The 24,685-nt window shown below is 40.9% G+C and overlaps 1 protein-coding gene across 3 annotated transcripts; it reads right to left on the reverse strand.

Moving 5' to 3' along the window:
• Positions 1–598: 598 nt before the first annotated feature.
• On the reverse strand, positions 599–19,448 carry LOC121885880 (helicase POLQ-like). 3 transcript variants are annotated; one of them, XM_042395676.1, is made up of 18 exons: positions 18,716–19,447; positions 17,474–18,083; positions 17,206–17,384; positions 16,367–16,567; positions 16,203–16,275; positions 15,668–15,765; positions 14,348–14,446; positions 13,539–13,684; positions 11,492–11,731; positions 9,476–9,617; positions 7,820–7,924; positions 7,530–7,740; positions 5,934–6,091; positions 5,751–5,849; positions 4,571–4,744; positions 4,368–4,481; positions 920–1,054; positions 599–814 (listed from the first exon to the last, which is right to left on the reverse strand). In XM_042395676.1, exons 1-18 carry the CDS (start codon positions 18,893–18,895, stop codon positions 713–715), a joined length of 3,066 nt encoding a protein of 1,021 aa, XP_042251610.1. In that variant the 5' UTR covers positions 18,896–19,447; the 3' UTR covers positions 599–712. The 3 variants fall into 3 exon arrangements, with proteins under 3 accessions (XP_042251610.1, XP_042251609.1, XP_042251608.1); XM_042395675.1 differs by lacking the exons at positions 599–814; positions 5,751–5,849; positions 5,934–6,091 and having other exon boundaries at positions 968–1,054; positions 18,716–18,931; positions 19,285–19,448; XM_042395674.1 differs by lacking the exons at positions 599–814; positions 5,751–5,849; positions 5,934–6,091 and having other exon boundaries at positions 968–1,054; positions 18,716–18,931; positions 19,092–19,448.
• Positions 19,449–24,685: the final 5,237 nt, after the last annotated feature.

Raw genomic sequence — 24,685 nt, forward strand, 5'->3', positions numbered from 1 at the left:
TCACTATTAATAATCTAATGATGTCATATATAATAATATATCAGTCAGAGGGACCAAACCACTACTTTTACTGCAATACTTTAACTACATCAAGCTCATAATACTTATGTACTTTTACTGCAATACTTTAACTACATCAAGCTCATAATACTTATGTACTTTTACTGCAATACTTTAACTACATCAAGCTCATAATACTTATGTACTTTTACTGCAATACTTTAACTACATCAAGCTCATAATACTTATGTACTTTTACTGCAATACTTTAACTACATCAAGCTCATAATACTTATGTACTTTTACTGCAATACTTTAACTACATCAAGCTCATAATACTTATGTACTTTTACTGCAATACTTTAACTACATCAAGCTCATAATACTTATGTACTTTTACTGCAATACTTTAACTACATCAAGCTCATAATACTTATGTACTTTTACTGCAATACTTTAACTACATCAAGCTCATAATACTTATGTACTTTTACTGCAATACTTTAACTACATCAAGCTCATAATACTTATGTACTTTTACTGCAATACTTTAACTACATCAAACATACATTGATTGCCAAAAAAAAATCAAGTGGAGTCGTTCTTGTACATTATTTTAATAACAATAATAATAATAATATTTATTTCCAACGACACAATGAAATAATCAGCAGTTTATTAAGAGAATAAAACTTCTCGGTAATAAATGAACTCAGGTGAGTCGTGTTTGTGATGCTGAGGGGAAATCTGTCGGCATCATCAGCAGGTCGTCCACTTCCTCCTGAAGCGCCGCCGCTTTTTCATTCAGCAGCATCTGGAACACAGAGGTACATCATCTGATCGACACAAACAGTTCACGTGTTAATTATTACATTAAAAACACGCACAAGCACTGACAACACGTTAACGTCGCGCTCACTTTAGCCGAGGCCACGATCTGGACGGCTTGTTTCTTGTAGAGGTTTTCTATCGTCTTGGAGAGAACGGCGGGGTCAGCGTTCGCCAGGTGAGTCAGCGTCTTATAACCAGCGTTGTACAGCTGCTTCGCTCTTGACTGGAGAAAAAAAACAACAACAAATAATAATAATATTTGTTTATATAACACTTATCAAAACCAGAGATTACAAAGTGCTTCACAAGGACAAAATGACAAAGAAACAGAAAAAAAACTCCAAACAACCAACCAGATGCAGACAGATTTACCCAAATTAAACACATTAAAAAAAAACACACATACAAATCAACAAACTGTTGTAAATATACTGAATATTACTAAGTTTCTTGAGCCTGTGACCCTTTCAGAGGACACCAAACATCATCGTCAGCCGGAAGTTTAAGAACTTCTCATTTCTCTGGTTGGGCAGCATCTATGTCTTCATACCTTGATACCTTCCCGATATTTCACCACAGTGTACAGTTTATGGCAATATTTGTATAAAAAAAAAACCCCAAAGGGGATCTGATGAAACTGATTTTCAGTGTGGAAACTTCACTGAGGACATTTGAGGAGATTCACAACACACAGGATTCACTGTTTCACCTCGTCAACACACTTTAGATACACAATGAACAATCAATACTTTCAGAGGAAAAATCTTATCAAACAGGGTTCAATGGCCAAAAGCAGCTGGAACCTGAAACACACTCAATAATCACAGAGAAAGTTAGAAGCAGAAACAGAAAGTCGTCACTGTTGTCACATCTGTAAACATGAGCTGAAAACATATTCATGCTTCTTGCTGTGCTGCATTCAGGCGGCTGTACGTGAACTGCATCATTTTAAAGCTGTGATCAAATTTCATTCTGTTATCTGACAACAGAAACAGAAAAATATATAAATGAGAACAATTATATTGTGAATTCGGCTGCATTAAAACACAGTACAGGTGATGACAGCGAGCGGGACGAACCTGAACGGAGGTTTAACGGCTGTTTCAGCCATCAAACGTTTATATACTGTATATACAGTGAAAGTGAACCTTTTAGAGTTTGCTCTATTTCTGCATAAATATGATCTAAAATGTGATCAGATTTGCATTCAGGTCCTAAAACTAGATGAAGAGACATCAGTTAAACAAATGAGACAAAAACCTTACACTTGTTTGTTTATTTATTGAGGGAAATGATCCAATATTACATATCTGTGTACGTGAACCTCAAGGATTATCAGTTCATTTGAAGGGGAAATTAGAGTCGGGTGTTTCAGTCAATGGGATGATAATCCAGTGTGAGTCTGGGAGGCCCTGCCTTATTTAAAGAAGAGAAATCTGGGTCTTGGTCTTGTGGAAGTGTGTCATGGCTCAAACAACCTGGTCCTCACCAGGCTGGAAAAGGTTACAAAACCATTTCTAAAGAGTTTGGACTCCACCAGTCGCCCTCCCCAGAAGAGGTCGAACAACAAAGATCACACCAAGAGCAGGCGTGTAATACTGGGAGGCCACAAGAGACCCCGGGGTAACGTCTAGGAAACTAAAGGTCTCTCTTGCAGCGGCTACAGTCCGTGTTCATGAGTCCACCATCAGGAGAACATTGCTGTTGTCTACGGTTCACTCAAGACCACGTGGAGCCAGAAGGTGATTAGAACAATGTTCTGTGGATGGATGAGACCAAAATCGAACATTTCGGCTTGAATGAGAAGCGTTCTGTTTGGTGATGAGCAAACACTGCATTCCAGCATAAAAACCTGAACCCATCTGTGAAACATGGTGGTGGTAGTATCATGGTTCGGGCTGCTTTGCTGCCTCTGAACCAGGACAGCTTGCAATTATTGATGGACCAGTAAATCCTACAGGACAAGATATCTGTCTGTGAACAGAAGCTCAACAGACAGTGAGTCATGCAGTAAGACAACGACACTAAACGACAAGTCCTTCTACCAAAGAACGGTTAAAGAAGAGGAAAGTTTATGTTTTTGGACCGGCCGAATCAAAGTCCTGACCTTAATCCTGTAGAAATGCTGTGGAAGGACCTGAAACATGTAGTTCATGCAAAGAAGCCGACCAGCGTCCCTGAGTTGAGACTGTTCTGTGAGGAGGAACGGGCTGAAATTCCTCCGAACTGATGTGCAGAGCTGATAAACAGTTACTGGAAACGTTTGGTTGAAGTTATTGCTGCAAAAGAGGGTCACACCAGTTACTGAAAGCAAGGCTTCACATACTTGCCTCATATATAAATGAAAAAGTTTATTTTTTTGTCTCATTTGTTTAATTTGGTTCCCTTTATCTAGTTTTAGGACTTGTGTATCATGTTTTAGGTCATATTTAAGCAGAAATACAGAATATTCTCTATAATTCTGTCATCCTGTTCGTCTGCGCTGTATTTCTGTAAACACTCTACATCTATTTCCTGTGTGTCCGTCCTGCAGAGGGATCCTCCTCCGTTGCTCTTCCTGAGCTTTCTAACATTTTTCCCTGTTTTTCTTTATGAAGATGTTGTGTTGCTGTACAGACTGTAAACTGACTATGGATCAGTTCTCTCGGTTTATTAGTCTGTTTGCAGGGATTTCTACATCAATATTTAATTTTTTTTATTTATTGATTTCAGAGACATTAATTAATTGCGTTTGGCAGGAAAGACGTGTTGCAACCATCTCCATCAGCGAGGAGCTTCCATAAAAGTCCATCGTCGTGTTTTGATTTAGAGGATTTGAAAAACATGTGACTAAAACTAAAACAAACCAAATGTGTGCCCTTGATTTAACCCTTTCACTGCCTGTGCACCTTTCACCAAACATACTCAATCAGCAGGAAGTTTGATAACTTCTCATTTTTCTGGAACATCAGTTCTTGATTAGAGTTGGGCGTCTATTTCTTCATACATTTCACCATTTCACCAGGGTACACTGGAAATGATGGTGTTCGTGGAAAAAAATAAAAACAAAAAAATAAAACATAAAAAATGAGCTGCTGGTGATTGACGTCATTGTTTGACATGTTGCAGCCTACAGCGCTGTGTGTCTCGTATGTTATTAACCTACTGAAACAAGTCTTGCTGAGTTTAATACTTAAGGATCATAGAATAATGAATATATAGGAGATAAACACCGTCTTCCATAGACTCTCGCTGGAGGACCTGATGACACTTGTTGCAGCGGCAGACGTCACCTCAATACAGAGATTTCTGAATACCCTGTTATACCATAATGCCCTTGATACCACCCAAACCTATTACTGATCCAAACTGGATCCCAGGGAGCCAGGATCACCCGTACGTCCTGTTACACCTATTGTATTATACTGGATATTTTAAGGGACACATATCCACTTTGTCGACGCAGGACGAGAGGACGGCGTGTTAAACTGAGCGCTAGGCTCCGTAAATACACGTTTGTTTGTCAAAAGGCTGAAGCTAAAACGTGAAACACTGACCTCCATGACTCCGGCCACCTCCATCAGAGGGATGAGTTCAGCCTTCACGCAGTAGCTCAGCCTGCGCGTCAGCTCCGTCAGCAGAGCTTTGAACGGCCAGAACTCCTCCAGCTCCTGACGGCAGACGTTAAACACAGTCATCAGACCTCAGAGTTGTTTATTCATATGTGCAGATACGCTGAAGAGGGCAGTTCGATCGTCACCTCTGTGAAGTGCAGCACGCAGGAGCAGAAGGCCGAGGAGGAGCTGAGCAGCGTCTGGATGAAGCCTCGGCTCAGCTGGAACCTGTCGGCGACGCTCCACAGGTTCGTCTCCTTCAGTAGAGAGAAGAGCACCAGAGCCAGATACATCCGCCTCACCGCCACCAGGTTCACGCTCTGAAACAACAAACACACCACCAACAGCATGCAGACTGCTCAGGATCACCAGGACATGTGCTGCTTTCACACCAGAAAGCTGGATATTAACAGTAAATAACGGTCACATGATCACACTTCCTACAGGGTCATGTGCTGCAGCTGATTGATTGTGGGATGTGAGAATGGTTTGTGTGTTTACGGGTGTTTCCAGTGTGTGTTAAACCAGCAGTCAGGTGTCAGTATGAACAGCAGGAATGATTACAGCAAGAAAAACATCTTTCACTGTGGCTGTTAAACACGTTGATATGTTATCTTTAATGTGCATTTAATGTATTTTATTGGATAACACATCAACTCTGTAATTTGTGCACATGAATTATTCATTTAAGGAGACAAATTAAGTAATTTGAGAGATTTGTGTGTGCAAGTTAGTAATTAAAAGGACATGAATTGCAAATTTTCACACAAAATTTGCTTTTGTTTGTGCACAAACTATTAATTTGGGGGCATGAATTATAAAATAGCAGCCACAAATCATCAAAATGTTTACTGCTGATTATTACCGGGCTCCAGATGTTTCCTAAAACGTCCTTCAAGTCAATATTTTGTTCCAACAAGTCTCAGAAACTAATGTCACTTCTTTTAATGTGTGTTGTCATAAGTCTGAATTTCCAGACAATCATCAAGAGAAAATGTTCGTCTGTCCGCTGTTGTTGTGTGAATATCAGCAGATAAACTAAATCTGCAGTCGGTGCCGTTAAACCGTCACAGAAGAAGAAGAAACAACGAGATGACGTCATTAAAAGAGCGACAGTCAAAGCTCAAACGATGGAAAACATGATGTTTCATGTGTTGATGTGAGGAAGGTTACAGTCTCCTCATCATCGCTCCACACAGATCTGATGTTTTCAGCTCTTCAGTCACATGATTCATGATGTCATCGTTTACCCACACAGCTGCTGTTACAGCTCAGACAACAGGAAACACTTTTTCATGTGTTTATCTACAGTCGATGGTTCGTTACCTTTTTCACCGTCTGACCTGCAGCCTTTCTAGCGACGAAGCTCTCCGGCACTCCGACGGCTCCGGACATCTTCTGCTCCGCAGCAGACAGCAGCGTGAACTGTGACGGGACGACAAAGACGCAGATCTGTCAAATCTTCCTCAATATGAAAGCGATTGATAAAGTCTGACGGCGATGCTCTACCTGTCTGAAGTAAATCATCCAGTCGGGCTGGCACTGTGAGATCATGTCGTACGGCGTGACCAGGTAGACCAGGTGGAGGTAACTGTTGAGCAGCAGACCCTCCAGACCTCTAGAGAGGTCTTGGTACAGCTCGTCACTGTGAGTCAGATCCACTGAGCCTGAAGACCACAGACGGACGAATCAGAGTCAAACGCACTGAGACTGTTTACACTTGCTTTTAAAATGATCTGAACACAGATGGACCGCCGAGACACATCGCTGTCCACGCCTGTGTCTGTCATGCGTCTTCAGGGTGTCCAGCTGACCACCGGTGTCCAGACTTCTGCTAGAAGGTCAAAGGGCAGCGTGCGCAGTGACCACGTCAGTCTGTCGCCTGATTTATTTTGCAGGAGCATGCTAAGAAAACAAAAATGTTTGTGTCCCGCATGACGACGTACGTCCTCGTTGGAGACACATCGGTGTTTTTACGCTACAAAAGACACGTGGTCAAACGCGTCCCAGACCAGCTCGGTAAGTGGTTTGATTGATGGGATGGACCCCAGTGTAAACAGGGTGTGTTTATACTGGTTGATGTTGGTTGTTGATGGTTAGCGTCTGTTAGCTGCTGATGTCACAGACAGACGTGTTCACTGATATCTGAGATGAAGATGACTGTTTGCAGGGTTGAGCAGCTGCCAGCGAAGGAAACATGTTAACTAGTTTAACACTGTTTAGACTGGATTTATGTAGCGTTTGATGGTTTTATAATAATAATCATAATAATTTGTTTACCACCTTTCATGCAAAGATGCAGCTCAAACTGCTTTATAAGACAAGATCAAATGAAAATAAACAATAAATGAGAGAGAAACATAAACAAAACAACAACATAAACAAAACAACAGTTTGATCACAATAAAATAAAACATTAACAATGACGCCAGTAAAGTTACGTTAATATGTTTAATGTCTTTTTAAAAACACTGACAGTTTGCTGTAAGATCTAAATACCTCATTTATTTATCTTCATTATTACTTATTTTTTAACCGCTGACCAGTTATCTTTTATTGTTTATCTTTTATTGTTTATCTTTTTTTTATTGTCTTATTCAATGAACTCTTTTAAAGTCTGTTTTGTTTTGTTTGTCTTTTTATTATCTTGATGTTTATTCGTCTCCAGATTCATATTTACAGTCCTTTATGTTTATCAATCACTCATAAAGCACTTTGAATCACATTTGACTTGTATGAAAGAGCTTTATAGATAAAGTTTACTAGTATTATTATTATTATTATTATTAAATATATGACAGTGCAGGACAGAAAAGTTTTGATCATTTTAAATGTAAACTTAAATCCTTTGATTAACAATGATGTAGAAACATTATTTACTGTATTTTATTCACTTCATTCATGTTGTCAAATTGTGTTTAATTCTTTATTTCATTATTATTGATCTGATTTTTAAATCTAATTTGTATTTAATTTGAATAATAATGATTATTTTATTATATTTTCATGATTTTTATGTCTCGTCAGTCGACTGTGAAGCTGTCTGTCTGAAAGCTGCTGTACTAATAAAGTTTGGTTGATTGAATATTGATGAGTGTGATTTACCTTTATACGTAGCTTTTCCCAGCTTGGTGACCTGCAGACTTTCACCGTGTGCGTCTGCAGCAGCAGCAGTGATGAGGTTTTTCTCCTTCAGCTGGTCGACACAGTGCTGAACGACGTCCCACAGACTCTTCTCCGCACACAGCTGCTTCTGCTGGACGTACAGCAGCGTCCCGCACAGGAAGTCCCGCACCTGATCCACCGAGCCAGCGATCTACGACAGAACAGCGCCGAGTCACGGACGTCGTCCACGATTCAGACATAAAAAAAAACTAAACGAGAGGAAGATTTACGTTTAACCCGACGAGGGACAGGATGAGACTCAGAAGGCCTTTCCCTTCGTCGTGCATCAGGTTGCTGTAACAGTTCTCCATCGGGGCGCAAAGCAGACCTTTAGCCTGAAAAAACAACACAAACAAAGAAAAACTCAACGATGTGAGAGGAAAATATCTTCAAACATATTTTTATCTGAGAGCCTTTTTTGATTTTACATGACTTTATCTTATTTCTGCGATTATCTTACGATGAAAAGGTTTTATCTGTTTTTAGAAAACAAGAGAAGAAATGTCACTGCTGGAATATTAATGAGCTCACAGTGTTTCAGTCTGTCTGACCTTCACATATATATATACTGTATATAGAAGCTGCCTCCATCATCCAATCAGAGGTCAATAGTTCATTAGTTTGACTGATGAGCATCTAGTATCACCATCCAGGTTAGTCATAAACAAGACTAAAAAATACATTAATACAAAATGACAGAGAGTCACAATAAATCTTATAATAAATTTTAGAAACATCCATAAAACCCCAAAACTCTCCAAAGGTCAAAAATAGAAAATAAGAAGAGAATTAAGAGTAAAAGTGCTGATATATCATAAAACATAAACTTATATTAAGAACTAAAGTTCCAATATGATCAAACATTAAACATTAAATCTTCCTCCAAATGGTAGATAATTATGTTCAATTTTTATGTTTGTTTTTTTTAATCTTATGATTTTATGATTTTATTTTGCTGCCCATGAAAAGCTCGTTTTGAAAAATATAAGAAAAAAATGATTATCATCATTATAATAAAGCTAAATTGATTGGTTGATTAATCGATTGGTTGATTAATCGATTGGTTGATCGTCATGTTTTCAGCAAGAATTTTAGATTTTCTTTGTCTTATTAACAATAAAATGAACAGAGCTGCACAAATTAGTCGATTAGATGATCGACGTAGAATTAATTGCCGACTATTTTGATAATTAATTAATGATTTCAGTCATTTTTCAAACAAAAATACCAAATATTGTCTGATTTCAGCTCCTGAAACGTGAAGATTTTCTGTTTTTCTTTGTCATATACGACAGTAATCTGAAGACATGATTGTGTTTTTTTTCACTATTTTTTAAACATTTGACTAAATAATGAATCAATACTGAAAATAATCGTTAGTTGTAGCCCTGAAACTGAATAGAACTGTAACATTTAATAAACCAAATAATTATCTGATTAATCAGCTGTTATAAAATACTCATTGATCCAGATGTTGTTTTATGTTCTGACCATCTTTACTGTCAGTTTGGTGGTCAGCTTTAAGTACTACATTACCCATGAGCCTCAGCTGCTGTTGCTATGGAGAAGTTACTGCATCAGTCTGAAAGTGAATTAATTGAAGCTGCAGATTGTTTTATTATTATTTTCTATTTGAAGCTCTGTGATTGGATGTTTGTTGCTGAAATGCACCCTGGGAGTCATAGTCTCCTTCAGTTTTATGTCCGTAGTCTTCTACCTCGGACTTTTTCATAAAAGAACCAGATATTTTCTGACACATTGCTCATCTTTTGTTCTGATGATTCAACCGGGAGACTTTCATGTCGTCACTGACGTCATGTATCTATAACTTTTCCTGAAATAAAACCTGATAGAACAGTTTCCTGCCGTGCGGTGAGTGTCGTCACCGTGGTCCTGTCTTTGTCCTGCAGGATGAGGATGCTCTCTCCCTCGGTGTCGATTCCCGCTCGCCCGGCTCGTCCCACCATCTGTTTGTACTGGCTCCTCTTCAGGAAGTCTGTGGCCACGTACGGCGAGCGCAGAATCACTCTGTGGACAACGAGGTCAAAGCCAAAAATAGATTACATCTGTCATCTCGTGAGAGACGCAGCGCACTGACTCAGCTTTAAAAACAAACACAGATTAGGACGATTCAGACGCAAAACCTTCATACTTTTATTAATGTTGTGTAATTAGTGGATGAAGCTGCAGTGTTTTACATTTTAAATGGGTAAATGTTTACTTGTAGTAGCATCAATATGACCCTTTAAGGGATTAGACTGGTTGTATTCTGTCTTATTATTATTATTATTATTATTATTATTATTATTATTATTATATGTGCAGAACCAAACCAACAAACTGATTCTACTAACAAGTATTATAGAGCTGCAACGATTAGTTGATTAATCAATTAGATGATGGACAGAAATTTAATAGAATAGAATAGAATAATGTCTTTATTGTCCATCAGGGTGGAAAACTGTCACATTACACATTAAAGACTGTTCCTGTCTGTGGTTTAAATCTCATCAGATGCTCTGCAGAGTTCAGGATACTGATGAAGGACGTCTTAAATACACGTTTAGTTCCAGAGTCGCTCTACAGCGTCTCCTACTGTCTGAACACGAGGATGATGAGATTTCTGCACTTTCTTCATCGTCCCTTCAGTAAAGAGTTGAATCACTAGTTGACTGTTCTGCTTCCTGGAAAGTTTCATCTTATATTTATAGTTTAAATGTTCGTATCAGGCGGGAAGATGGAAAGTTTTCTTCATTAGTTCTAAACAACATCGAGGCTGCTGAGAAGATAAAGTCGCTGTGAGCGTTTCTTTAAAATATATATGTTCTATAATGTGATGATGTTCAGATTTTCTGTGTCGTACATGATAATAAACCGAGTATCTTTGGGTTTTGGATTGTTGGTCGGACAGAACAAAGTTGCCTCAAGGTTTCAGTTCATCAGATGTGATGATTTTCTGCTTTTCTTTGTCACATATGACAGTAAATTTAATATATATGGTTTCTGTTTGTCGGACAAAACAAGACAACTGAAGACTGAAGATCATTGTGGGCTCTGAGAAATTCTGAACGGCATTTTTTTCATTATTTAAAAAAAATATAGACAATATTTAATCAAACATTCTAGAAAATAACTTAAACTGAAACTTAATAACATTAAACTGAATATCTTTGGGTTGAGGTCTGCTGGTCGTAGAGTTGTAACTAACGATTGATTAGTTGTTGGTCTATAAAATGTCAGAAAACAAAAAAAATAACTGTTGCCCACGACGACGTCTTTAATGTCTTGTTTTGTCCACAACCCAAAGATACTGGCTGGCGTCTTCATCACTGGGTGAAGACAACAGGGAGAACTGGAGCACAGAGAGTTTAAACATAAAGACAACAGTGAAGATCTGAGCTGCCAGAAGGACAACACAGGAAAATAAATAAATAAATAAATAAATAAATAAATAAATAAATAAATAAATAAATAAATAAAGATTTGTATTATTAGAATCTAATCTGTCAAAAAAAATCATGTTCTTGATCATCAACAGTAACATCTTGCAGAGTACAGAGAAAGTTTAGGATCATATCAGATGTACGAACGATCACATAAACGTTGAAAAACGTTTCATTTGCTGGTTAAAGAATTTAACAGATTAAATATGAATGTTTAAAGTAAAGAAACCAGACAAACAAACATCTGAGAAGATGGAATCAGAGGATTTGATTTGATTTCCTTCTTTAAAAAAATGAATCAAAACAACTAATTGATGATCAGAATAGTTGGTTATTGATCGTTTGGTGGTTTAGGGTCTGGACTCTGAGTTCAGGATCTTATAATGAACATGTTTCAGGATCAATCAGCCGGCTGCTTCCTCACCTCTGAATGTTTTCTCCTGACTCTGAGAGACTGACCTGCGGGCGGGTAGGTTGACGCCTGCAGCCAGCGTGGACGTACAGGTGAGGAGACACAGCACGCCGTTGGAGTAGGCCTCCTCCACCAGTTTCCTCTCCTCGCTGGTCAGCCCGCTGTGGTGATAGGCCAAACCGAACGGTACCGTCCTCCGGAGCACCGGACACACCGAGCCGTTCCCGCTGTCCTTCAGCTCTCTGAGGAGGACGGCCTTCTCCTCCTCCCGGTGCCGCAGAAACTCCCTGTGAGGACAAAACCGAGTCAGACACCAGAGGAGACACCAGAGGAGACACCAGAGGAGACACCAGAGGAGACGGCAGAGGAGACGGCAGAGGAGACGTCAGAGGAGACACCAGAGGAGACGGCAGAGGAGACGGCAGAGGAGACGGCAGAGGAGACGCCAGAGGAGACACCAGAGGAGACGGCAGAGGAGACGGCAGAGGAGACGGCAGAGGAGACGGCAGAGGAGACGCCAGAGGAGACGTCAGAGGAGACGTCAGAGGAGACACCAGAGGAGACACCAGAGGAGACGTCAGAGGAGACGTCAGAGGAGACGGCAGAGGAGACGGCAGAGGAGACGCCAGAGGAGACGGCAGAGGAGACGGCAGAGGAGACACCAGAGGAGACACCAGAGGAGACGCCAGAGGAGACGCCAGAGGAGACACCAGAGGAGACGGCAGAGGAGACGCCAGAGGAGACACCAGAGGAGACGGCAGAGGAGACGCCAGAGGAGACGGCAGAGGAGACGCCAGAGGAGACGTCAGAGGAGACGGCAGAGGAGACGCCAGAGGAGACACCAGAGGAGACACCAGAGGAGACACCACAGGAGACACCAGAGGAGACACCACAGGAGACACCAGAGGAGACACAAGAGGAGACACAAGAGGAGACACAAGAGGAGACACCAGAGGAGACGCCAGAGGAGACGGCAGAGGAGACGGCAGAGGAGACACCAGAGGAGACGGCAGAGGAGACGCCAGAGGAGACACCAGAGGAGACACCAGAGGAGACGGCAGAGGAGACACCAGAGGAGACACCAGAGGGGACACCAGAGGAGACACCAGAGGAGACGGCAGAGGAGACGCCAGAGGAGACACCAGAGGAGACACCAGAGGAGACGGCAGAGGAGACGCCAGAGGAGACACCAGAGGAGACACCAGAGGAGACACCAGAGGAGACGCCAGAGGAGACGGCAGAGGAGACACCAGAGGAGACGGCAGAGGAGACGGCAGAGGAGACACCAGAGGAGACGGCAGAGGAGACACCAGAGGAGACGGCAGAGGAGACACCAGAGGAGACGCCAGAGGAGACACCAGAGGAGACGGCAGAGGAGACGGCAGAGGAGACACCAGAGGAGACGGCAGAGGAGACACCAGAGGAGACACCAGAGGAGACACCAGAGGAGACACAAGAGGAGACACAAGAGGAGACGGCAGAGGAGACACCAGAGGAGACGACAGAGGAGACGGCAGAGGAGACGGCAGAGGAGACACCAGAGGAGACACCAGAGGAGACACCAGAGGAGACGGCAGAGGAGACGGCAGAGGAGACACCAGAGGAGACACCAGAGGAGACGGCAGAGGAGACACCAGAGGAGACGGCAGAGGAGACGGCAGAGGAGACGGCAGAGGAGACACCAGAGGAGACGGCAGAGGAGACACCAGAGGAGACACCAGAGGAGACACCAGAGGAGACACAAGAGGAGACACCAGAGGAGACGCCAGAGGAGACACCAGAGGAGACGGCAGAGGAGACGGCAGAGGAGACACCAGAGGAGACACCAGAGGAGACGGCAGAGGAGACGGCAGAGGAGACACCAGAGGAGACACCAGAGGAGACACCAGAGGAGACGGCAGAGGAGACACCAGAGGAGACACCAGAGGAGACACCAGAGGAGACACCAGAGGGGACACCAGAGGAGACGGCAGAGGAGACACCAGAGGAGACACCAGAGGGGACACCAGAGGAGACGGCAGAGGAGACACCAGAGGAGACACCAGAGGAGACACCAGAGGGGACACCAGAGGAGACGCCGTCTGCTTCACTCACTCTTTCAGGTATTTGCAGATCATTCCTGCCACGTTCTCACAGTTCTTCTTAGTGGGACAGAAGACCAGACAGGAGTGTGTTGGGATGACTTCAGTCACCAGAGCGATGATGTGATCCGGGTCGATCTTCTGCATCGCGCTGGAGTACTGAAGGACATCACAGAGGTCACACAAAGAGCTGAACAATCAATCAAACACTTACACGACTCTCTCACTCATCTTAGTCGTATCGATACGTAAGGTAAATGTGTTTCTTTACACACGTCGGCAGGAACTGAGCTTCAGTAAAGCTGCTAAACTTCCTGACTATATACTAGTCACTATATACTGTGGCTGATAATAAAACAACAGAAGTCATAAAAGTGTTATTCAGGTCTATTTCTAATATTAAAAGTGTTCTTAACTGTTGAATAATCCATAGTTTTCTGTATATTTTTCAGTATAAATAATAAATAAGACGGAGAATCTTGTGTTCAAGTTTATTTCATTAGATATTTTTCATCAACTGGTAAATATTACAGTTAATCATGACCGAACACTACTCACATATTTTTTCACATTTATGTAAAATCTTGTGAAATATGGATCCTCTCCTTATTGGGGGCCGATCATATTATAACGTGCTAGCATATAAGGTTTATTTATAGCACTTAACAAAACTAGAGATCTCAACATGTTTTCACAGCGGTGTCCAGCCTCGGTCAACATGTGCAGATATTTACCAGCATCCTCCTTAAAGACCACAACATGTCATTATTATCTGAGCAAACACAGTGGACGTATTCTTATAATATTATATATGTGAATTACCTTGAAGTTGAGAAGACGTGAGAATCTAAAACATTCCTCATCTTTTGGGTCCACTTCATAGATGGTGTCTTTTAGTTTCACATATTCTTTCAACTGGACCTGAACGCACCACAAATACAGATTTAACAAACAAACAAACATATTTGTCCGGCGGTGACTTCATTAACTCAGGCCTGTTAAATATCTGCTGTTCATGACAAAGCACATTTAATATTAAATTAAACATAGCTCTTTATTGTTCACTGTATTTCTCCACCTTTGCGCTCCTCCATGTTGTCACCTGATCTATCAACATGATAACAAAATGTCCATCTGTACTGATCATCTGCAGCAGGTAGGAAACCTGTTAAACATCATCTGTCTCAAGCAAACTTCCAGCTCCTGAAGGTTGATTTTAACAGTGAAGTGAAAACAATGGAAACTAACAGCTTTGTGTCTGAGAAATACTCCACTCACACCTTCTTCTGACTAAATTCTTCAGTTATAATCAGTAATAAGTCAAAACACAGTCACATGTCTTACACCATTTGTACTGAACTAGACCTGAACTTTCAAGGAACACTAATCACATACAAACAATCACCTAAGAAGCAGAGAACCGGTCGAGAACCTGATGCAGAGGAGAAGCTGCGGTTTCTTGCACCTGCAGACCTCCGTTAATTTTAACCTCAAACGTAAAAAAAGCAGAAGTTTCACATGTTCCAAGGAATGTGTTGTAAGTCGAAGAAAGGTCACAGTTCTGTGTAAAGTCATATAACATCAGCATGCAGCTGGTAGATGTCCTGATGGAACCATACATGGATGCAGGGATGTAAGGAGGAGGAGATGTACTGATATAGGAAGAGAAGCAGAGAGAGACTCTGTTTGGGCTCAACCTGTTGTTCATGTGATAGAGGTATCAGGTTGAAAGGTTTATTATAGATGTTTAATTGGCTAAACTGTTAGGGCATCAAAGCTGCCCTATAAAACCAGGCCCTCGACCGTCAGAGTGGACCTCCTCCAGTGATGACCTGCTTGACGGCCATATTGGAGTACTTTCAAACCTCCAACACCTATTTGCACCGACACACCCGGCTGTCAGGCATTCCTGACTAAATACGGTTTAGAGCAGTTCAAGACAGGCTGAACTCTGGTTCCCTAAGCAAGGCTCGGATGGTCTCGCGTGTAGAGGACAGCGGTCAGAGGACAGCCGCCTGCCGGTGTCTTATCCATATCAACAGGGGCTATCGGTTATCTGAAGGCAGAAACCATCACAGAGAAACACTAAAAAATAAATGTGATTTTTTTTTTAATAGTTTTAACAAGTTTGAGATCACTTACAGGTCTGAAGTCATTAGTGTAGTTTTCAGCCCTCAAAAACGTCTGCAGGTCTTTGATGTTTCCCAGAGTGGCGCTCATTCCAATAATCTGAGTCATTTCTGAGAAAGAAGAGAGCAAGATTATTTATTTAATTCAAAAATACTGTTAAAGAGGACATATCATGCACTATTCCAGGTATATAATTATATTCTGGGGCTCTACTGGAATAAAAACTCCTTATTTATCTTCTACTGGTCCTTTATGCAGCTCCTCAGTTCAGCCTCTGTCTGAAACAGGCTGTTTTAGTTCCTGTCTCTTTAAAGGACCAGTCTGTAGGATTTAGTGGTATTTGGCGGTGAGATTGCAGATTACAGATACAGGCAGCATTTCTACATATGTTCACCTCAAGTTATAGAACTTTGACCACGTTTAAGATCCGACACACGAACACGATCTTAATGATTGAAATCCACTAAAAGCAGAAAATGTCCCCTTTAAGTTAAATCAAAAAGAACTGCGATCAAAGTGAAAAGGAATCATAATAAGAGACACTTACTGCTCATATACAGAACTTTAGCCAGAGTCATTTCAATAACAGCCCCTCTGCTGCCATCGCCCAGCATGTGAAGCTGTGTATGGAAGAACAAACATGTCATTAAACCTCCCTCTGCTTTATGTTTTAACCATCAGAAAACTCCTTTTATCCAAACTGAAGTGTACCTCATCGACCACCAGCAGCCCGAGGTTATCCAGCCTGTCGGTGTCGATCAGAGAGTTGACCAGGCTGTGAGCTTTTTCTATTGTAGCGATGTACAGAGACCTCTGGTTTCGTCTCTTCACTGGAGGAAACTTGCCCTTGCTGCCAGCGTACTCCTCCACCATGAAGTCCAGCTCCAGGCCAAAGCTCGCTAACCCACGTACCTGAACAACAACACAAATAAACAAAACAAACACAAAATAAGTTGTAGTTTCTTCTGGTTTCAAGTCAAATGCTGTGAAGTTAAGTAAAGGTGTTCCACAGGGCTCTATTCTTGGTCCTCTTCTATTCACTATTTAAACAAAAATAGACAAAAATCTTGTTTCTCTTCTGCTGGTTGTTCATTCAACCACTCTGTCTGCACAGTTTGTACATAATTTATCTATAACTTTAGTTTTGCTACTTGTTCAAACTGAGCTGGAAAACTGGTTTTAAATACTGATTTTTTTTTTATTACACTTGCACATATTGAATATTTGTTGGTTTCTTTCATCGATGTGTTTGTTTTATTTTGTTTTTTTGTGCATGTCCAACTTTTATGTGGGACTGAATGTTTATTTTTGTTTGTTTTTTTAGGTGAATATGTGGAAATGTGTCCGCTAATTTATGACAGAATAAAACCATAAAAACAATGTATATTGTGTTGTTGTTAATTTCTGTTTATGCTTCTACTGTATGTGTCTTCTGTATCTTGACCTCAGTGAGACAACCTGTGTAAATAAAGGAATAAATACATAAAATAAATAAATATACACAGAAAAATCAAGTTTCAATACTAATATTACAGATACTTGCTCAGGACCTTCTCTTGCACCAGTGATATGTACGGTAGGATGAACAGACAGTCCTTCTTCCTGCACAGCAGCTCTCTGAGGATGAGGATCTCTGCGACAAGAGTTTTCCCTCCGCTGGTGGGAAGCGAGTAGATCAGATTCTTCCTCTGATGAACACAGTCCAGGTTCAGACACGTCTCCTGCCAATCTGAAACAGACAAACAGCTTCCACAGTAACGAACTCTGCTCTGAATTATCTGCAGTTATGTAGAATCTGTGAGTAAAACAGAGCATCACCATAAAGGCTCTTGATTCCTCTCAGTTTGTAGATGAGTTCCTTCACTTTGGTGGGAAGTCCAAAGAAAGGTCCGAGGTCGGTTGTCTGAGCAGATACAGTCTCTATGGCCTGCATGGCGACGTTGATCTCCTCAGAAACCACCGCTTCTTTCAGCACCACAGAGCGAGAAACCTCGGAGGGAGCGGCGGCGTTGCAGAGCATCGTCCTCTTCAGCTGGTCGGTCACGCTCCTCCTCGCCTTCATCTGTCTCTTGGTTTTATCCTCCGTGTTTCTGTCTACGTCAGAGTTTCTAAAAGGTGTAGAGGTTTTATCTCCGTCCTGCAGTTTGCTCCTCTTTGCATTTTCATGAACTCGTTCTTGAAAGTCCAGCTGGCTGGCCGGTAAGTCCTCGAAGGGTTCGTCTCCGAGGCCGTCCAAGATGGAGTCTGTGAGGATGTCCTCGCCGTCTTTCGATGGACGCAGAGTCGTGAAGTCCCGCTGATCCACAGCTTCGGTCTGGAGGTCACGCTGCCTTTCGTTTTGCTCTGCATCGTCCAGCTTTGCCAAGAGAGAGCTGTCCTCCAAGATGCTGTCATAGTCCCCAAATAAGTCCTCACTGTCACTGCAGTACTGCCAACAAAACAAAACAGTCATTCACAGTTCATGCAGTTTAGTGTTTTTGATCAACAGCAAAATAAGTCAGCCAGATATGTCCAGAGCTACTACTAACCAATATTTTCATTATCGGTTAATCTGTTGATTATTTTCTAAATTAACTGATTAGTTGTCCATAAAATGTCAGAAAATGGTGAAAAATGTAGATTAGTTTCCCAAAGCCCAAGATGGCGTCCTCAAATGTCTTGTTTTGTCCACAACCCAAAAATATTCAGTTTACTGTCACTGAGGACTAAAAAAAACAGAAAATGTTCATATTTAAGAAGCTGCAATTAGAGAATTTGGACATTTTTTCTTAAAAATGATTCAAAGCAATGAATTGATTACAGCTCTATTCAGGTTAATATCATACTAAAATTAGAGAATCAGCAAATATTCACTTTGAGAAGATAGAATTAGTGAATTTTTGGGCATTTCTGCTTGAAAAATAACTTAAATCACTAGTTAATTATCAAATCACAAGCTGTTTCAGCTGTTACACGTTCAGCAAAAATGAAAATAATCCTTAGTTGCAGCTGTAGCTCTCTAATAATCATTTAATTGACTAATCCTTCCAGCTCCAGATCAATACTTTGATAATAACGTACCTCAACAGCTTTTATATCAGCCATGATGCTGCTGAGCCTCCAGTTTCTGGGACATTGCTCTCCTCCTCCTCCTCCTCCTCCTCTCTTTCTGGCAGGTGTCAGGTGAGTCTTCAGGATGTCTCTCGACCTTTTTCTTGAGGAAACTCTTTTTACTTTGATTTCTCTCTTTGCAGCATTCATACCTGTCCAGGTCCAGCTGACGTCACACACCTGATGCTACATTTCACACAGCTGGTAAACAAACCGCACAGAAAGCTCACAAACACAATAAATATACTGTATACAGGAGGGGAGCGGTGACACCAGTACATTATACTACAGTAATAATGTTGTTAAAGGCATTAACAATATATGACACTAGCGTTAAACTAGTTACCGTTAAAATAAAAAGCCAACTGGCGTGTTAGGTTAACTAGTTAGCTCACTCCCGGCAGTTGAAAACCACCATTTCTTCCCTCAGCTAGCCAACTAGCCACTGCAAACACTCCCAGTTAATAATAAAAATCTACAAAAATAAATAAAAATCTGTTGCCAAAAATGTTCAAACAAAAAACAGCTCGGTAACTTGCAATTTAAACGTGGAAGCTTTAAACAGTCGGCGTGTCACCCGTTTGAAAATTGTCAACATCAACGTCTCAGCAAGAGAGAAATCCCAACATCATTTCCGTTTTCGGTTTACCGGTCACTAGCTAGCACAAAGCTAACCGACTGTTTTCCTTTCTGTATTGATTTCGCCACAATAAACCACTGATAAGTTACCCAAATAAAGCCCATACCTACCAAGAAGCAACAAGCGTTGACCAAACGGCGTTTTTTTTCAGGATTTGTAACTTTTCTGATGTGTTACGGATGTTGCTTAGCAATCTAATGTGGGTTTACACGATCTTAAAATACTTAAATAAACACAGTCTTTGTGGTAAGCAGCCAAATATGTCACTTCACGACACTGATACGATGTTTTAAGAATAATTTCAATCATTATTTTGTTCACTTAAGTAATGGCGGGTAGATGAGTCACCCCCTCTTTGATCGCGGGGGATTTCTATCTTGTCCTCTGTATCTTTGAAGACAAGTCATTTCCGTATCAACGTCTGAGCAAGAGAGAAATCCCAAAATCATTTCCGTTTTCGGTTTACCGGATAACTAGCTAGCAGACAGTTAACCGTTTCAATACTTTGACTGTTACCTTTCTGTATTAGTTTAGCTACAATAAACTCCTGATAAGTTACCTATATAGATGTGATAATTACCAGACAGCAAACTTAACATAAATGTTGCCATTTTTTGACAGTTTGTAGTTTATTTTACTTGTTTAGCATGTTTATGTGACTTAAACAAACTTAAAATACTCAGATAAATAACTATTTCTATGTCGGATGTGCTCTGCCCTCTAACAGGCTTCGCTATTGGTTAAAACCTAATGTGAAGGCGGTTAGGGATGAGATGTACTCCCAGCTGGGCCCAAACTGACAATAGTCCAAACCCAGCCACAACCAAGAAACAGCACCACCGCCTGCCTGAGGGCCTCACATTGGACTGCAAAAGCCAGCAACAAGCTGTGCGCCTACCAAAACGCCTCAGTCTGCTCCAGAATAGGTCCTCTCAGACAGTGCACCAAGCACTGAACAAGACACTGAACCAGCAGTCATGTCCCTGAGATATGACTGCACAAAAGTCGAAGCCCACGAGGCGGCCAAACAGATGTCCTCCACTGAGACACCTCTGAAAAGCACCATAGAGGACGCAATGCCCCAGGTGGAATGCGCCCTCAGACCCACTGGGGGAAGACAACCCACCACCTCATTACTTCTGTGGATTGCATCACAGATCCAGTGAGCGAGCCGTTGCACAGACATAGGGGCCCCCTGAGCCTGACCACCCTAGCAGATGAACAACTGGTCCAACTTCCTGAAAGCCGCCATGCGCTTCACATGACAGCAGAGCCTCTGCACGGGGCCACAGGGTGTGAAGACACTCCTCCTCCCTGTCGGTGTGAGGACGGGGGAAAAAAGCCCTCAGGCGAATGACCCTTTACCTGAACGAGGAGGTGATGACTTTGGGCTGGAAGGATGGATTTGGACGAAGTTCCACTGACCCCCTGTCATCACTGATGGACATACAAAAGGGATGCACAGACAAGGTCCACAAGTCTCTGCACTTCGATCTTGTAGTGACAGGGTGATTTGACTGTCGCCATCTTTGATTTTTGGAGCCAGAGGTGACCATATTTGGACGAGAGGGTGGAGCTGACCCTAGCACTAGCTTCTAGCTTGGTTAGCACAGTGCATTTACAGTCTATGGTTAACTGTGATAATGCTAATGCTAATTTTAGCTTGTGAAAAACAGGCTTAAAACCATTAAAATAAAATGTATCTACTGGAAAAACTGAACCAACTCCTTGGAGGGTCTTTTATCACAACCAAACACTGAACAAGACTTTTTTTAGGGACAAAATGTTACAGTTAACTTTCATGAACTGAAAACACTGAAATAGCAGCAGCTACACCTATACTCTGTGAATCTGAGGTTACACCATGGTTACGTTACATATTCAATGTTGTCGCTGTGGTAGCGTCTTGTCTATTTCAATCTAAATGGGGCCATAATTTACAAACTGAATTTCTGAAGATTTGAAACTAGCAATTGAGACCATAAACTCATTAGGAAAATGTTTACTGAGGTAATAAATCAAGTGAAAAGTCATTTTCTCCTAGACCTCCATACAACCAGACTTTCTTTTTGCAACTGGTGGAGTCTCCACCTGCTGGTCATTAGAAAAACTGCAGGTTTAAGGCACTTCCACATTGACTTCACTTTTCAGGCCTGGAGCTTCCTGCTTGGCTGTGGCAGAAGTGCATTCTGTCCCTGCCTTTAACAAACTGTCCTCTCTGTGTGTGAGCTGTTATACTGACCTCTGCTGGACGCAGGAGGGAAACACAAACAACCTCAGTGACTTTGAGACAAAGACTCTGATAACAAGATAAAGCACTGCCACAAACAGTTATAAAGCTGCTGTTTGTTTGTTTTTTATGTAATATTTTGCTGAATATTGTAGCAGTGTTTTCATATTGTTATTTCTACAGTAAAATAAAGCAGGAACAAGTTGGGATTTTTGAACAGATTGTTGTTTTTTCATTGTTGTTGTTGTTGTTGTTGTTGTGATGGTGGTTATGTGTGTTTTATCAGAGACTGTATGATGTTGGATGACGTCTGCTGTGATCAACACAGGTTGTGATGGATCAGCATTTGTACAATCTGATATTTGTTGTGAATGTACTGATTTAGAGCTGCGATAATTAATCGATTAATCAACTAGTTGCCAACAATTAAATTAATCACCAGGATGTTGTTAATGTGTTGCTAATGGTTTTCTGCTCTAATTCTGGTTCTTGGTTCAATTCTTGTCATTTTAATTGGAAAAAAATGTGTTAAAAGCAGAAGTTGCCTTTACTTTCTTCTCATTTAAGCTGCTGTAAACTGTAATTTGCAAACAGAAGTGCAGAAAGCTGTCAAGGTTCTGCTAAAGATGCTTATAATTGTCACTTCAAGACGTCTTTAAATGTCTTTTTTTATTTGATCAAACTCACAGATTCAGTGTCTACTTGAGATCCATCGTCACAGGTTGCAGTTCACTAACGAATCATGTTTCATTTGAACATTCAGAACATTCAGAATAAATAAATGTGTTTTTCTTGTTTCCACTCTTGTTAATCATTTTTTCTGTTTCTGAAAATCAGAACATCTGCTGCAGATGGTTTTCCAGTTTTCATTTGTCACAAAAAAACTGTCTAAATACGATAATTTTTTTCATTAATGACAAAAAGCAGCTAATTTTACACTTGTTTAGATTATTTTGTGGATTTTCCTTAAAGAACAGGTTCACATTATTTCAAGTGTAGCTGCTAACTCACTGTGTGTGTTTGTGGTTGGATAAATAATGTTTGATCATTCAGCTAACAGCCAAAAGTAGGTTGTTGGTGAATGATGAGCTGATTTTCACTTTGCAGCTGAAATGTCCTTTAATATCCCCTTTAATTGAATTAGATCTGATTTAAAACTTAAATCTGTACACATATCTGTTTCCTGTTTCCAGTTCAGGGTTTGACTCAGAGTTTGTTAAACCTGCTCTCTGGAATATTACCCAGACTTCATTGTGCTCCTGAAACCAAACCTTCACCCTCTGCTGTTTTATCAGTCACACCTCCTGTTTTACACAGTTTCCTCCTTTTCTATCAGAGCAGGAAGCAGCGCTGCAGGAGTGACAGTCTGATCAATAATTCAGATTGAAGAATCAGAAGAAATGACCTCACAGGGATCAGATTGAACAGGTAAGAAGCAGAACAGTGTTTGTTTCATCAGATTGTGTTTGTTGTTGTTGTTTTGTAGGAATAAGACGACCTGACTCTGTCTCTCTGTGGTTCACTGTTACTGCTGTTAATCAATAATCAATCCCTCAGTGCTGCTGCTGAGGACACTTGTTTAGATTATTTTGTGACTTTTCCTTAAAGAACAGGTTCACATTATTTCAAGTTTTTCTTAAAACAGTACTAACACGTCCATATGTGCATTAAAGCAGTTAGTGGTCGCTGTAATCATTCCTGTGGTTCATATGGACCATGAAGAGATCTCTTTCTATCATGACTGTACTGGGAGTGCTGGAGGACGAAGGTCACAGTCCTCCTTCTGTGTAGAATAACTTCAACTGATACTAATTAATGAGGCTTCAACAGCATTGAGGTGAAGCTGCTCACACATGTCCAGCTGCATGTTTGATGAGACCTGATTCTCACACACAGCCTCTCTAACATGAACACAACTAAGTTCAAATGCAGCTTTCAACCAACAGCAGCAACAGTGTGACATTGGTCTGTATGAGACTCTGTGCTGTCAGTGTAGTTATATTTATGTCTTAATGATGCCCTTTATGCTCTGTCAATGTTCACCAACATAACTTCATATAGTGCTGCCAAGATGTGATTTACAATCTTACAATCATATTATAAAAGTCTTGATAGTGTAACTGAAATGCTGAAGTTTTATTGGCTACATTACAAATTGTATGCCTGAATTGGTTTAGCAAGAAAATCACATAAAAAATGATAATGCAACAGATGCAGCAGCCTCTAACAAACATTTAATGAACTCAATCTATCCCTAAATTCCAACCAACGTTATGTTTGAAATAAAACTGAAATATTAATATTGTTAGTTTACAATGGAAGCAGGAAGCGCTGCATATTTCTGATGGCTCATATGACAGGTGCTCTTTACTGAGGCAGGTGAAAGTATAAAAAACAAGATCCAAGAAGTCTTTCTTGGTATCTGTCCAAGTGAAATAATATTGTGAATTTATTCTTCGAGCATATACACAACCAAGCAGACCAACATGTATCCACTCTACAGTAAGTCTTCATCAGAGTCTGCTTGGTTTAACCAGTATGGCTGTATTTGAATCTACTACTGGAGCCATTACAAGCAGAGAACATTCAGAGTTAATAAATGTGATGTTTTTCTTGTTTCCACTCTTGTTAATCATCTTTTCTGTTTCTGAAAATCAGAACATCTGCTGCAGATGGTTTTCCAGTTTTCATGTCACACAAAAACTATCATCTAAATACAAAATGTTTTTTTTTTTCAATTAAAGACAAAAAGCAGCAAATTTTAACTGTCAAATGTTGGTTAAATTTCTGCTTCAGTTCCCTGCAGCTGCTGGAGGAGCTTTGGTTTGTCTTCTGGCTTGTCATTGACAGGAGGTGGAATTTTTAAATTTAAAATGATTTATTTTTGACATGGTGGATGTGTGTACAAAGAGCCAGAATTAAAGATACAATAATCAAAAACTCTCCTTCACACTGGAGCAGGAACAGTTCACTGCAAGTGTTTGGATTCACCTCAACTGAATCTAAACAACAAACAACCAAACTCAGTTCATTTTTATGTAATTTAAAGGAAAGCAGCTGCTAACTCACT

The sequence above is a fragment of the Thunnus maccoyii genome, chromosome 19, assembly GCF_910596095.1.
Source record: "Thunnus maccoyii chromosome 19, fThuMac1.1, whole genome shotgun sequence".
In the NCBI taxonomy this organism is placed as follows: domain Eukaryota; kingdom Metazoa; phylum Chordata; class Actinopteri; order Scombriformes; family Scombridae; genus Thunnus; species Thunnus maccoyii.

Coding starts and splice junctions, on each gene's coding strand:
- LOC121885880 (XM_042395676.1), bottom strand. CDS start 18,895: ATGAATGCTGCAAAGAGAGAAATCAAAGTAAAAAGAGTTTCCTCAAGA. Junction 18,084..18,715: donor CTGATATAAAAGCTGTTGAG/GTACGTTATTAT, acceptor TTTTGTTGGCAG/TACTGCAGTGACAGTGAGGA. Junction 16,276..16,366: donor GGCTGCTGGTGGTCGATGAG/GTACACTTCAGT, acceptor TTCCATACACAG/CTTCACATGCTGGGCGATGG.